This window comes from Ochlerotatus camptorhynchus, unplaced genomic scaffold (assembly GCF_037179485.1).
Source record: "Ochlerotatus camptorhynchus isolate MF236.1 unplaced genomic scaffold, CSIRO-AGI_Acam_v1.1 ptg000006l, whole genome shotgun sequence".
Classification (NCBI taxonomy): domain Eukaryota; kingdom Metazoa; phylum Arthropoda; class Insecta; order Diptera; family Culicidae; genus Ochlerotatus; species Ochlerotatus camptorhynchus.
In genome coordinates this window covers 2,507,604-2,522,524 of record NW_027040498.1, presented here as the reverse complement: position 1 = coordinate 2,522,524, position 14,921 = coordinate 2,507,604, and the positions used below count along the sequence as shown (strand labels likewise).

At 45.5% G+C, this 14,921-nt stretch overlaps 2 protein-coding genes across 2 annotated transcripts in view; one reads left to right on the top strand and one right to left on the bottom strand.

Moving 5' to 3' along the window:
- Positions 1-14,921, top strand: part of LOC135717574 (uncharacterized) — a 1,030,279-nt gene that overhangs the window by 438,741 nt on the left and 576,617 nt on the right. The gene's annotated exons all lie outside the window — the stretch shown is intronic.
- LOC135717362 (uncharacterized protein K02A2.6-like) lies at positions 2,763-7,005 on the bottom strand. Its single transcript, XM_065239390.1, has 8 exons — positions 6,631-7,005; positions 5,717-6,529; positions 5,202-5,645; positions 4,722-5,156; positions 4,476-4,659; positions 3,975-4,278; positions 3,455-3,919; positions 2,763-3,060 (listed from the first exon to the last, which is right to left on the bottom strand). Exons 1-8 carry the CDS (start codon positions 7,003-7,005, stop codon positions 2,763-2,765), a joined length of 3,318 nt encoding a protein of 1,105 aa, XP_065095462.1.

Genomic DNA, 14,921 nt, shown 5'->3' with positions numbered 1-14,921 from the left:
ACAAGACCGTTCATAAATAATGATACAATTTGAAAGGGACCGGGGCTAATCACAAATTTCGTCTCCATGGTAACTGAAACAAACACGAGTGTTCACCGGTTGCTATGATCCTCATTATTCAATTTATAGGTTCAGACTGTGATACTGACACAGATAAGGATGATGACGATGATGGAAACGCCGATTTTTTCACGATTGGCAATACAGATCACGACGAACACACAATTATGCCCGAATACTGTACAACGGTGAAAAAAGTACGAGATACAGTGAAGCTCTTCAGAAAATCTCCAGTGAAAAATAACGAAGTACTCCAGAAAAATGTCAAAGCAGACCACGGAAAAGAAATCCAGCATTTTACGAGCGCTTAGGGCCGCCACAATCTGACTGAGTTTTTGGTAGGGAACATATGATTTGACCTTTGGGTTGTGTCGTTTGACGTGTAAACGTTCAAATTTGAACGTTTACACGTCAAACGACACAAGCCAAACTTCAAATCTTATGTTCCCTACCAGAATCTCAGCCAGATTGTGGCGGCCATAAGCGATCGTAAAATACTGGATAAGTTTGCTTGCTGACTGCCGATTCTACGACCTCCGGACTGCGGTTCAAAAATCCCTGCTCGATCTGAAAACCAAGAACAAGATTAGTTTTAGCGAAGAAGAACTGATAACAATCAAAGAAATTGTTGAAGCGCTGGAACCAGTTCTTGTTGAACTGCTGTGTCGTAAGGATTGTACGATCTATGAAGCCGATGTGGGCTTACACTTTATGCTAGAGCAGCTCTCGGAACAAACTTCAAATATCGCGAAACAGCTCCTCGAGTCTCTTGTTGGAAGAATTTCAGAAAGACGGTTCGTCTACGCAGATTTGTTTACATTTATGAGCAACCGCTCTGTCCGCGATACAATGACAAATGACTTTGGAATATTCTTCAAGACCTCGCGGACTGCTTTGATAAAGCAGTCGATTGAAATACTACATCGTTTGATTGATTTGGAAGGGAACGGAATGAATGCAGAGATCGAGCGAAGAGAGGAACTCAATCGACTAGATGATGCAGAGAACGATGGTTTGACCGCGAAGGAAAAATTTGAAAGAAGGTTGCAGCAGTCGAAGTTTGCAGCTTCTAGTTCTGGCTCAACGTCAACGTCAGCAAACAGTTTGACAAAAGTTGTTCGACAAGAGTTCGCCTACTACGATGCAGAGAGTTTGAAAGGCAAATACATGAAGATCATTTACGATGCCCTTTGCACTGTACGTCCTGAACGAGCATTTTCGGCATCCGGAAACTTTGTCAGTAAGCTCCGTTCTCGTTTGGGAGATAAAACGATAAACGCTCTTTGCGTTCTCAAAGGTTATTTTAACGAACAGGCCAAGCTTTGAATAGTGCATTTTTTTTATTCAATCGTTGACCAATAAACGCTTTTTATACAAATTATGCAGCTTTTTATTTCTTTTAGAACTTCGTCCAAATACCGGTTTTACCGGTATTAGAATTTTCAATACCGTAAAACCGGTTTTAGGAACAATGTGCCGGTATTACCAACCCTACTTTAAACGATCGTATAGACAAAAAGCTTCGGTTAAAGGGACGGATATTTTCCTTAAGTCCAAAGCTGACAAGCTCTAGCAATACTAACGGCGGCCATGTTCTGTTAAATTCCTTGGAGATAACCAAGGAGACGATCTTTGCCTGGTGGTTCTTTTCCTGTGTGTCCTTTAACAGTTCTCCGAGCGAGGCGGTCAAGGTATCCATTTTCCTCGAATGCAGCGCGAAGTCGACGATTGACCATGCCTTCCAGCACCTTGCTTGCTCAGCAATCGGGCGGAATTTATCGGTACCTCGTGTGATGGCGTTGGCCTTTGGGATCGGGATCACAAAATTTTCTCGCCAAGCGGTCGGAAAGTCATCAGTACGCCACACCTCGTTGTAAAGGTCCAATAGTTTGTCCTTTCCGTCGATATGATGATTTATCAAACGGCGATAACCTATTTCGTCTGGATCGGCCGAGTTTTCGGTACTGTATCGTAATACAAATTGCAGCTCCTCGAAGGAGAAGTCTTGGGTAATTGGAGAGTTGATGCTGTCTTGTGGTATCTGGAAATTGGTAACATCGGCAGTAGATGGTATTGTTTGAGCACCACAGCCTTTTTCCGCTATAGGGAATTACTTTTCCTCTCAGGTCCGCGGACGGCTGGGAAGCATTTATGCTCTCCAGGAAGTCTGTCCAACTATTCCGTTTGGCATCCCGGCCTACATTGGTAGTGCCGTTCTCTTTATGTTTGTAGAGCTAATTCCTTTTGCGGGTGGTCGGCTGGGAGGTGCTTGACACACCGAAGTGCCTTTCATCTAGCTTTGCTGCCGCTTTTGTCTCTTCAGACCACCAGCGAAGAGCTTTTCGCTTGGAAGTTGGGCCAGGCTGGGGAATGGCTAGTCGTGCCGCATCGAGGATCATATTCTGAGGACTCTGAAAAATCAGTAGGATTCTTTTGCTTTAATAGTATATTGACATAAGTCTCTGTTGCGATATTGAGTGAGGGAGAGAAACGCACGATTCACGGTACAAATTAAAAACTATTTTTATTAGTTAAAAGGCTAGTACATAATGCGTGTAAATCGCGGCTATCGCAAACTTCTAATCTTCATGATGATAGCTCATCACCGATACATCCGTGGTTCCATCTGTCAGGCTGACGGCTGCCAGCTGACGAGCCCTTGTGGTGAAATCGGTGGGGGGGTACCCAACACCTCCCCCTTTTTAACACAGATGGTAAGGCACATATCTCGCAGGAAGCCTTCGAGTCCTCGAAGACGTGCGAGCTGCTGTTGGTTGTTGTTGCTGTTGTTGAGGGGAACTGTGTTGTTGACGATGACTGACCTGCGGGGGCAGATCTTCATTCAGCTCAGGAGGAAGAGGAGGCAGATCATCCAGTTCGGGCGTTAAAGCATTCAGGTTCCAGGAGCCCAGCAGGATACTCAACGGAGTTTGCTGATCCCTTGGTGATTCGAACGCAGGCAGTTGCTTGTCGGACAGATGACGGGTTCTTAACTGATTGCTGTGGGACCTTATCAGAGATTGCTTTCCAGGCAACCAGACGTTGTGCATGACCTTTCCTATACGTTCAAGCACTTCTCCTGCTTCCCAGTGCCACTTTTTGTTTCGGAACACTTTGGCCCAGACAATGTCCTGATGGTATCGGACCATGCTTCCTGTTGAACTGCTCTTCTTGCTTGGAGTTTTCAATTTTGTGCGTTGGAGTTGGTGGTCGAAGCAGTTCTAACGACGTGCGAATCGGTCTGCCGAGCAACATTTCGGCAGGCGACTTTCCTTCGGGTGCGCTCCGACATGGTGTTGACCTGTAACACTGTAAGAAAGTGCTGATAGCTTCTTGCAGCGTTTCCCCTCCGGCGGTAATTTTCTTCAACGTCCTCTTAAAGGTGTCGACGAACCTTCCAGCGAGCCCGTTCGACTGCGGATGATAGGGAGCAGTCTTCAGGTGCAGAATAGCGTTGGACTCACAGTAAGCCTCGAATACTTCGCTCGTAAATTGAGTCCCGTTGTCACTCACCACCGTCTCTGGAAACCCGAATCTGGCAAAAATGTTGCGTAGGATTCGGAGCGTCGCTGCAGATGTAATATCTTTTGTTTGGACCACTTCCGGCCACTTGGTGTAGGCGTCCACTAGGATGAAGTAGTACCACCCATCCATAGGACCGGCGTCATCGAGATGAATTCGTTGCCAGGGTTTCTCCGGGGCTGGCCACGACTCGAGGCAGGTTTTACGATCCGTCTTCGCTACACTCGAACACTCATTGCACGTTTGCACCAGGTGTTCGATATCCGATATGGGGCCAGTAGACGTACTGACGCGCAAGAGAACGCATTCGGTCGATACCTGGATGGCCTTTATGTAGCTGTGCAAGCACTTTATTTCGAAGAACGACTGGTAGCACTAATCGTTCACCGTACATCAAGCAGCCAGCGGTGATTGAGAGGGCCTCGCGACGATGGAAAAACTCCTGGATGTGTGGATTCGTGATGCTAGCTTTATTCTCCGGCCACATTGTTTTGACGTACTGGGCTACCTGTTGCAGAGTTTTGTCCTTACGGGTCTTGGCTTGTACGATCTTGAACGAAACTGGCAGGGCCTCCAGCGACTGGTTCATGATGCTTCGGATACTGCTTTCGAACTCGACGTTGGCAATGATGAATTCCTCTTCCGGACGAACATGGCGATTGATCAGGCGAGACAGGATATCTGCGTCTCCGAAAGCTTCCGTCGAGACATAATGGATGTCAAAATCATATAAAAGTAATGTCAACGCCTCTGCAGTCGATTGGCGGTATATGTGGGGATGCCCTTTTTCGACCCAAATATGGCAAGCAAAGGTTTGTGGTCAGTCTCGAGCACGAAACGCCGCCCGAAAATCATTCGGTGAAATTTGGTCACGGCGAATATCAGAGCCAAACCCTCCTTCTCGATTTGGCTATAATTACTCTCCGCTGCTGTCAAGCTGCGCGAAGCATGGCAAATAGCTTTTACAGTGCCATCCGGGAACTTGTGAGCGATCCGGGCACCTAACCCGATTGAGGAAGCGTCCGCCGACACAACTATTTTCAAGTTTGGATTATAATGCGTCAACAGAAGTGGGGACTGGAGGATTTCCGGAATCGGTCGAACGATCTTTGGCAAGCAGGTGACTACTCGAATTTTACACCAGTCTTCAGTAGCTGATCCATAGGGTGTCGAAGGGTGCGCATCTCTGGAACGTATTTGCCATAATAATTTACAGCTCCAAGGTACGCCCGCAGCGTGGTAACGTCGTTCGGTGTTGGCATACTGACGATCGGTGCAATCTTGTCTGGATCCGGACGAATCCCGTCACTATCGAGTATTTGTCCGAGGTACTTCACTTGACGCATGTAAAAGCTGCATTTTTCGATGCGGACCGTGAAGCCGAATTCTTGCAGCCGTTGCAAGGTGAGGTGAAGATTGCGTTGATGTTCCTCTTGCGTTCGACCACCCACTACGATGTCGTCCAAATACCCAACGGTACAAGTGAGACCGGCAAGCATCGTATCCACTAGCTGTTGGAATGTACCTGGAGCGGATTTGATGCCGGGCGATAAGCGGGTGAATTGAAAGAGGCCCTTGTGGGTGTTTATGGTGAGCTATTGTTGGCTTTCTGGATCTACCTCGATCTGTAAGTAGGCATCGGAAAGGTCGATGTGACTGAACACCCGACAACTGGACATTCTGGCGAAGATGTCTTCGGGCAGCGGTAGGGGGTACTGATTTGGCTCCAGCACATTGTTGAGCCCGGTTGAAAAATCAGCACAGATTCGGTCAGCACAGATTCGGACGGTTCCATTGGACTTCCGAACCACTACGATCGGGGCTGCCCAATCAGCGAAATCCACCTTCTTCAAGATGCCTAGGGACTCCAACCGACAGATGTCATCCTCTACCACACCTTCCATACAGTAGGCTACGGGACGCTTTGGTCTAAAAACTGGATTTGGGTTTCCTTTCAGTACCAGCTTGACAGGAGCCTTCGTGCAGAGGCCTACCTTGCTGCTGAATACTTCCGGGAATTTGGCTTGCAGAGTAGCCAGCGACTGATTTGGTTGAGCGCTGACCTGATTACAAAACGATGGTTCCATAACCCAAACAAATCCATCCAGTCGATGCCTAAAATATCAAGACTGACGTTAGGAGCGGCAACGAACCACTTACCCTCTTTGGTGACGTTGTTGAGGGAAATGCTGCACCACATCTCGGCAACCAGCTTGAGTGGATGTCCGGAAGCCGTTCGTGCGGTGCACACCGTTGGTTTTGTTTTCGGCTGACCCATTTTGATCCACGATCGGTGCGAAATTAAGTATATATCGGATCCTGTGTCCAATTGTAATCGAAGAGGAACGTTGTTGACCTGGAGCTCGACGAATTTTCTACCCTGGCTGCTGTTGTGGATGGTCACGGTCTTCGTCGAGGGTCGCTTCCTCTTCGATGCAGTGTGTGTCGATGCGTTAGACGAAGCCCTCGATTGGAAACAGGCACAATAGCCCTCGCGGTGCCCAACCTTACCGCACTCGTTGCATTTGCGGTCGCGGAATCGGCAGTCCTTTTTGTAATGCATCCCCCCGCACGACCAGCAGGGAGTCTTCGGTTGCTCACGTTGATGGGGATGGAACGAATTCGATACTGCTGACTGATGTCTCGACTTCGGCCACTTATTGTAAGCAACGGCATTCACCACGGACGACGGATTCTCGACTAGGACGGCGTCCTGCTTTAGGTTGACGAGGCTGTTACACTGCTCCACGACTTGCTGTAGCGTAAGATCGACGGCTTCATTGAACTTGTTGATAAGCCGCATTCGAATTTCAGCATCCTGCTTTCCCTTTAGACCGCAGACGTAAATAAGGCATTTAAATTGCTCTTCAGTCAATTCCGAAAGCTTGAAATCGACGCAAGCCTTGTTAACCTTGCATGAGTATGCCAGGTAATCATCACTGTCCTCCTTTGCGAGTTGAAGGCAATTGAATCGGCGGCGAAAAGCAGATACTGTGGCTCCGAATAGAGACTTTAACTTTTCGACGGTCTCTTTGAAACAGAACTCACGAGTATGAAGCTATTATAGCGCTCGTGATCGGGTGGGCTTAGCTTTCGCAGAAGCAGTCGCACTTTTGCCGCGTCATCGAGATTCCAAGCGTCTTTATCAAAGAGATCGACGTATCTAGAAAACCATGCGTCGAACGTGTGACCATTGTCCTTGTCATACACGAACTCCGCCATGTTACTCGATAACGAGTCCAGAACTCTTTCATCGGGGGAGAGATTCCTGATGGCAACTTGGGTGGCGGCCAGCTGTTGTGCCATTTCCGCCATCAACATCTGCTGATTCGTGAGGATCTGCATCACCTGATCCTGAATGTTCGGTGGTTGTGGCATCTGTCCGGCACCTGCATTCGGCGGCACACCATTGTTCTGCGCCATCACGGTGTCCTCCTAAGCACGATTTTTACTTGAGCTTTACGAAACGGTCGCGCACGATTGTTTTCGCGAAAACTTCCACCTCCTCGTCGCCAACTGTTGCGATATTGAGTGAGGGAGAGAAACGCACGATTCACGGTACAAATTAAAAACTATTTTTATTAGTTAAAGGGCTAGTACATAATGCGTGTAAATCGCGGCTATCGCAAACTTCTAATCTTCATAATGATAGCTCATCACCGATTCATCCGTGGTTGCATCTGTCAGGCTGACGGCTGCCAGCTGACGAGCCCTTGTGGTGAAACCGGTGGGGGGTACCCAACAGTCTCATTGACCACCCAGTCTGCCTGGTCGTATCGCCATCTTGGACGCCGCGTCGTTACAGGTGTCAACCCCGCTCAGAGCTGGATGAGTATTGGATGGTGGTCACTGCCATGAAGGTTCGGGTGAGCACGAAGATACTGCTGCCAGCGGAGATTGGAAGTTTCGGTTCGTGTTCGGGTGTACAGCAAAAATCTTTGAGCTCAAACTCACCACAGTTTGGTGAGAATTGTAGCTGGTGAGTTTTGTTAGCATGATATCAGAGCTACCGCATCACAGCTTGTAACATCATCCGCTGCTGTTTGCTTGTTGATAGTATTTGTTTACGGTAATCAAATGAGATTATGCTCATTGATGAGATTTGATCTATTTCAAATTTTTCCAACACTGCTCTAGGGCAAAACTTGCCAATCGATAGAGTATAATTTGTTGTTCATAAGTCTGCATTTCGCTTATCTAAAATTGAAGTACGATTCGGATAAATCGGTCGGATATCAAAAGAATCTCCGAAGAATTTCTGGGGATCTTCATAATTAGCTTCAAGAAAATCAAGTGAAGTAAGTCATAAAGAATTCCCTAAATGACCTTAAGAGTTTCAGGATAATTTTGAAAGAAATTCTAGGAGAAATTCTGAGTTTATTCTCGAAGTCAATGATAAAATAAATCAAAGCTAAGTTCTACCACATCTCTTTCACTCCCTCCCCGACAGCTGTTTCAACCACAAACCCCACTAGCCGCATCGTTTCGTTCGGCTAAGGGTCAATCAAACGACTGAAGTGGTCCTTGCACGAATTCGTTACATTTTTCCGAACGACTCGCTTATCTGATAAACAACGTTTCATTAATCCCCGTATCACGTCCACCACGTCCTGGCATTTATGTTTTTTTTTTGTTCGACGCAGACAACATCCATATCCACTCAATTAGAAGTAGGTAGGTGCCTCTGGCACTGTGTCCCACCAGATCAACGAACAGATAGAGAACGGACAGGATGAAGAGCATCGGAAGCGGAACGAAAATATTAGAAAAGCGAACCGCTCAATAAATCATCGAAACGAATTATCTGGCCGATCAGAGTGCTTCTTGGACCGGGATGGTTTATTGATGGTGATGATGATTACGACGAGGATGGCGATGATGATGATGATGAGAGAGTACTTTGCGGTTGAAGAGCTTTTTCTTCTTTTCATCGCTCTCTCGGCAAGTGGTTGTCCATTTCGTTGAATCCGGAAGCCTTACTGTTTTACGACTAAATCCTGTGTTTTATCGATCCGAAATGATTCCGGATGGTGAATCGATTGCACACCTGCATTCAGTGCTGAAGGGGTGGAGGGGGTGTGGGGGTGGTAGGGGTGAAGCTTTATCACCGGATTTTCAAATTTTCCCACTTTTAATTACCTTCAATCAATTACGCAACGTAGGTATGTATGCAGCCGTCAGAGCGGCAGGAGCGAGAGGAGCTGCCATAAATAGAATCCAATCACGTACCGTACCGACCGGCAGAAGCAATGCAGCAGTGTGAAACAACCTACCTAGTGGAAGCAATAATGGTTCGAAGCAGCCAGTGCTGGGATTCTATTTATGCGTTGTGAGTTGTGACGAAATTACTCGAATATTATTGCTAATTTACGATCGGGACATGTGCCGGCACGATTCGGTTCCGGGTTACCAGGAGCCAGATTAGATCAAACTCCTACTTCCTATATTTCTCTTTGAGAGATCCTAACTATATGTATGTCACTATTGTTCGTTTTAGGGGTGGATAGCTTAGTTCTTGTGTGAATTTTCCGATCATCCTAAATCGTTTTAACGCGTGGAACTAGCTTGTTTTATTTTGTATTTATTGATTTATTTGATAAGGCTCAATCGAAAAACATCATAAAACTAGAGTCAAAAGGTACAACACAACAAACACTTTGTCTACCGCTATCCAATAAGCCCTATTCATCAAAATAGAATCCGCTTCCAGTGGTTTCATTGTTTGGCAGTATCGCCAACCCCCCGTTGGCGATCCCCGCGCCCAATCTTCTTCCCGCGGTGCACTAACACTTCTTCCTAATACTGAAGCACTTACTGCAATGTCCGGCCTTGCACAGACTGCAATATACAGTAGAGCTCCAACTTGGCTTCTGTATTTCGTCACATCCTCTAAAGCGGACTCTTGTTGTCAGTTTTCGTGAATCCTTCTTCCATTGGAGTCTTCGCAACCTTTGCGTCACGAAGTCCAAATCGTTAAGCCACACGGTCGATGTAGCCTTCAAGAGAGATGATGTACTTTCCTTCCGATCTGGTAACATCCAGACCCAGAAAGTAGTTCAAATCACCGAGATCAGTCAGCTCAAATTCCTGTCTCAGTGCATTATAGATTTTCTCTATTTCAGCATCGCTTTCACTGCCAACAGGAATATCGTCCACATAAACCAGCAAGTAGACGCGCTTTCTTTTGACGATCTTCGTGTAGAAGCATGGAACCAACCTTCCCGTCTTTCGCGAGCCACTCCACACTGCCCGTTTCAGGCTTTGGATCCGTCACAAGCTTTAACAGTTCCTCCTTCAGCAGCAGAAGCTCCATCTTGAACTTCCAGATCGAATAGTTATTGCTCGAAGCCTAGCCCTAGGAAAACGGAATGTAGCCGGTGGTTCCAACAGCGGGCTGACTGCTTCAAACCGTAGATGCTCCTCCTCAAGCGACAGACCAACGTCTCCTTGCCTTGGACTTCGAACCCAGTTGGCTGCTTCATGTACAGCTCCTCTTCATGTTTTCCGTACAGATAGACCGTCTTTACGTCGAAATGCTTCAGGGTCAGGTTTCGCTTACTCACAACGGCCAGCAAAGTCCTCACCGTAGTTTGCTTTGTCACAGGGGCAAACACCTCATCGTAGTCCTGTCCGAACTTTTGACTGAACTCCTGAGCTACCAACCGCGATTTGTACTGCAAACGATTCTGCAGATAGTTTGCAGTAAAAATCGCTTCGCCCCAGTATTTCTTGTTGAGACCCGACTCCGCCAACAAACACCTCACCATCTCTACTTCATACCGGTTCTTACGTTCCACCTTCCCATTCTGCTGCGGTGAATAGGGTGCCGTTTGCTGCAGAATAATACCGTTCTCGGTCAGGTAGCTCCTTAAAGATGCATTAGAATACTCCCTGCCTCCTTATGTTCCAATAACTTTCGGAGCACGCCCAAACTGGATCTTCACCAATGCACAGTATTCCCTGATTCAGTATCCGACTTTGTATTATTATTATTTAGCTTTATTTAGGAGGCTTTCAGCCTTAGGCTGGTTCGCCTCCAACTGTCCGACTTTGCTTTCAACAAATAAACTACCGTGTAGCAACTATAGTCGTCCACCATCATCATGTAGTACCTGTACTCACTGAGTGTTGCCTTCTCAATTGAACCCCCAAGGTCTGAATGCACTAAATCGCCCACAGCTTCAGACTTGCTGCTGGATTCTTTTTGGAAATGGTATACGACTTATCTTTCCTTCACATCACACTCCACAAACGGACTGAATCTCACATTTCTGCATTTTCAGCCCGAAGCCCAATCCTTCACGCACTATCTTCGATACCGCCCCGGGTCACGATGCCCGAACCTTAGCTGCCACAGGTGCTTACACAGGTCCGGATGCGCAGCCTTGGTCACAAGTGCTTGGTGAGAAAATTTCTTCAAACGGTATAAGCCACCACTTCCTGACCTTTCAAAACTTTGCATCCAGATCGATCGAATAAAACATTGTAACCCAAATCACAAATTTTACGCACCAAGAGCAGGTTTCCTGACAACGAAGGGACATGGTACACGTCGTTCAAAGTGACATCCATCCAAATACCTTTGCCGGTAACTGACACCACCTTTCCGCTTCCAGCACCGCTCGACTTAATTTTGGTTCCATCGGCCAGACAAATTTCCGGCTGCTTCGCTGCGTTCACGTTCTTCAGGAGCTCCTTGTCATTGGTCATGTGAGACGTGGCACCGGAGTCCAAATGCCATCGGTTTGCGCTAGAGGTCGGCAACCAAATTCACCTTTCCATCTTCCGACTTCTTCTTCTCATGCCTACCTTTGGTCAACTTCGGACACTCCCGTCAAAAATGACCTTCTTCTTGGCAGTAATGGCACACACCTTTCTTCTTCTTCTTGTCCGTCGTTTTAGATTTCACACTTTTCATCACCTTCTCGCTGCTATGCACACTGGCACCGTTGCACTCGAAGCGTCGACGCCATTCGTCGCGCAGCTTGCTCTTCACGATATCCACCGTTAGTTCGTTCTCCGGCTTGTTTTCGATCACGTTAATCAAGCTGCTATACGATGGCGGAAGGCTCGATGAAATTAGCGCCATGAAAACACGATCTTTCAGACCTTCCCCAATCACCTGCAAACGATTCTCCAAATCCGTCATCTCGTTCAGGTGCTCGGGAAGATCACCCTCGTCCGATAGCCGCAGGGAACACAGCTTTCGTAAGATGTGAAGTGTCGAATCTGCTTCAACGAGTCCCACATCTCGTTCGCCGTCTGCTTTCGAATGATGTGAACCAGCTGACCGTCGTTCACCGGCAAGCCGATCATAGCGCGAGCCTTCCCGTCTTTCGCGAGCCACTCCGCACTGACCGCTTCAGGCTTTGGATCCGTCACAAGCTTTAACAGTTCCTCCTTCAGCAGCAGAAGCTCCATCTTGAACTTCCAAATCGAATAGTTCTTGCTCTCCAACGAAACCTTTACATCCGCCATTTTGTTTTACACTCACGACGCAAAATTGTTTGTTTTTGAAAAACACTTCACGTTCCGGGTTTTCACTATTGTCCACAAATGTATACAAAACTCCGCGTTACACTGGGCTCATAACCTATTGGGCTGAGCTAGCAGGTTAAATAAAAACACCGGAATTAATGGGTTTGATAATAAAAGTACTGATTTATTAAACACAGGTGTACAGTTCGAGAGAAGAAACGATAATCAGCTAAATGGGCGTTCGCAGTAGACGCACGCGATCGCATAGAAAAGCGTCTCTCATTTCTAGTTGTGCTTTCGCTATGACAGCACGCAAACAAGCTTGGCGCTGCTGGGTTCGGCCGTTTGGAGGTTCGGCAATTGTTGCCTCCCATCCCAATTGGCGCCTTGCAGTGAAACTTTTCCAAGCTTTCGCCTCCTACATTTCGAAGTGAGAACTACTAGAAGGAGGATAGTTTCCAAATGTTCCAAGTAAAACAGACGATTTTTGGGGCAAATCGGTCCATAAAGAAAAACTAATAATTTCCCGTGGAAACTTTTGCTTGAATCGTGTAAGAAAACGTGTTTGCAAACTTACTGTTATTATTTCGGTATGGATCGGAGATGTTTTCATGGAAAATTATGCATAACAAGTTTGCACCCACAGGGAGAGGTTACCTCCTGCGCAGCTGCATTTTTCGGAAAATGGTGAATATGTGCGATTTCCACTAAGATGAAAGTGGAAATTAAGTTAATTTACTTAGGAAAGGTTGTATCATGCTGGTGGTAATGGAGAATTGGTTTTATAGGTCGCCAATATTCAATAAATGTTCATTTTGGCCTTTTCTAATATGTTTATATTGATACTCACAATTTTCGACGGAAAACGCACCGGAACTTGATTTACTCAACACGCACCATACTATAAAATGGTGCTAGATGGTCTTCAAAGTGATAACAAGATGACAAATCATCTTTATTTTGAGTAATTGAGCAATTTACTTCTGTTTACATCATATTTACGATGCAGCATTGATGGAGCCACGAAATGAAATGAATATATCTTATGGAAGTTCAACTGGAAAAGTCAAAGATGCACATCAGTCTGATCGTAAACACGTTTTCTTCTTCAATTCGAATGTTATATTGGAAGGATTTTACACAGGCTTGATGAAAATTATGTTTTAACGCTAATTTTCACGAATTTTATATGCAGTCTGTCAACATTATCATCATCATGCAGTGGCGACATCTGCGTTGAGCTTTTACGGCAATCTTCCAATACTCATGTCGAAATGGTTGACGCATCGACCGAAAGAACTGCTGATGACTGAGGAGGGCCACACAATGGTTGCTACCAAGTAAATAGATGATCGGGTGACACACATCGAGAGTGGCTTGCTTCTGTCGACAGCCGAGTGCTCACTGATCCTAGCTTGTGACGATAAACATTTAGCCATTCAGGATTTTTGAGATGAATTTAAAGTTAAAAAAATCTGAATGACTAGGGCTTACATGTTTTTTTTTCTCTTGATTTGTTTCCTGTCGATCTTGTTTTCCCTATTTTTAAAACATTCCAGACATTCTGAGAGTTTTCCAGAATTTTCGAGAGCTTCCGACAAGTTCCAAACATTTCTCGCTAGGTCTGAGAACTTCCCCAAAAGGCTCGTGCATTTATGACAAATTCTGAGAGGTTTCCAGAAGTTCCATAAACTTCCCAGAAAATTCAAGAACTTCCCAAACATTTCAGTTCCGACAATTTTTCAGAATTTCCGATAGCTTGCCAGAAGTTCCGAGAACTTCATAGAGGATTTGCAAATTTCTCCAAGAATTTCCTACGATTCCCAAGAGCTTCCCACATGAAAATTTTCCCGGAATTTTAATGACATTTCTAAAAATCCAGAAAACTTCTTGGAAGATCCGCCCAAGAAACAATTTTCGTTTTATGAGGGTCCTGTTGACCATGATTTGGACTTTCAGAATGCTATAAAACCTCTATAAAGCTTGCAATGTTACTTGGGCCTAGAACTACCCAGAAATCCCAGGACTTTCTCCCATGTTTCAGGAATTCCAAAAAATATTAAAAGTTTTAGTTCTCAGAAAATCTGGGAAGTTCTCGGAATATTTGGGTATTTTTGGGTGGTTCTTGGGAAATTCTGGAATTTCTGGAAGGTTCTCAAATCTTCTGGAAAGATTTACAATTTAAGAATTAAATTAACACATTTCTGAAAAGATCTACTGAACATATGTTGTATCCGGGGGAATATTAACTAGTCTAATATAGCATTTTGAATGCGTTGTTGAGACGGAATATGCGTTGTTTTGATAACACAGTAGGAATTTAAAATAAATTCTGGTAAGTTTTCGGATCTTCTCGAAAGTCCTCAGAACTTCTGCGAAATTCTCAGGATTTCTGTATGGATCTCGGAATTCCTGAAAAGTTCTGTGGTCTTATGAGAACTTAACGGAATTTCTGTCAGAGCGAACAGCTACGATTATCTTCCTGGCGTCGGTAGCATCGGTATTCAGTAGGGAAAACAAGATCAACGGAAAACAAACCAAAGAAAAAAATCCTATCGGAAGTTACATGACTTTTGGGACTGTTCTGAGAACTTCACAGCTGTTCCATGAATATCAGGAAAATTGCAAGCTACCGTAAATGTTCAAGAATTAAATTCAGAAAAAAAAACAATCAATTTCAAGAAGTTCAAAAAATTAAAGATATTCCAGAGGAAATCAGGAAATTTCAGAAAACTTAAGAAATATTTCGGAAACTGCTCAGAAACTCCGATAAACTCAAGGAAATGTGGTGATTCTGCATCTAAAAAGATAACTGTTTCCGAAAACCGCCATCTTCGATTTAAAAATAGGGCCAGATATTG

Excerpts from the sequence above, each read along its gene's own strand:
- LOC135717362 (XM_065239390.1), bottom strand. The coding sequence starts at position 7,005 with ATGGCGCAGAACAATGGTGTGCCGCCGAATGCAGGTGCCGGACAGATG. Across the intron at positions 5,646-5,716 it reads GGTTCGTTGCCGCTCCTAAC|GTCAGCGCTCAACCAAATCA; the intron begins GTCAGTCTTGAT and ends TTTTGTAATCAG. Across the intron at positions 4,660-4,721 it reads ATCAGCTACTGAAGACTGGT|TCCCCACTTCTGTTGACGCA; the intron begins GTAAAATTCGAG and ends GAAATCCTCCAG.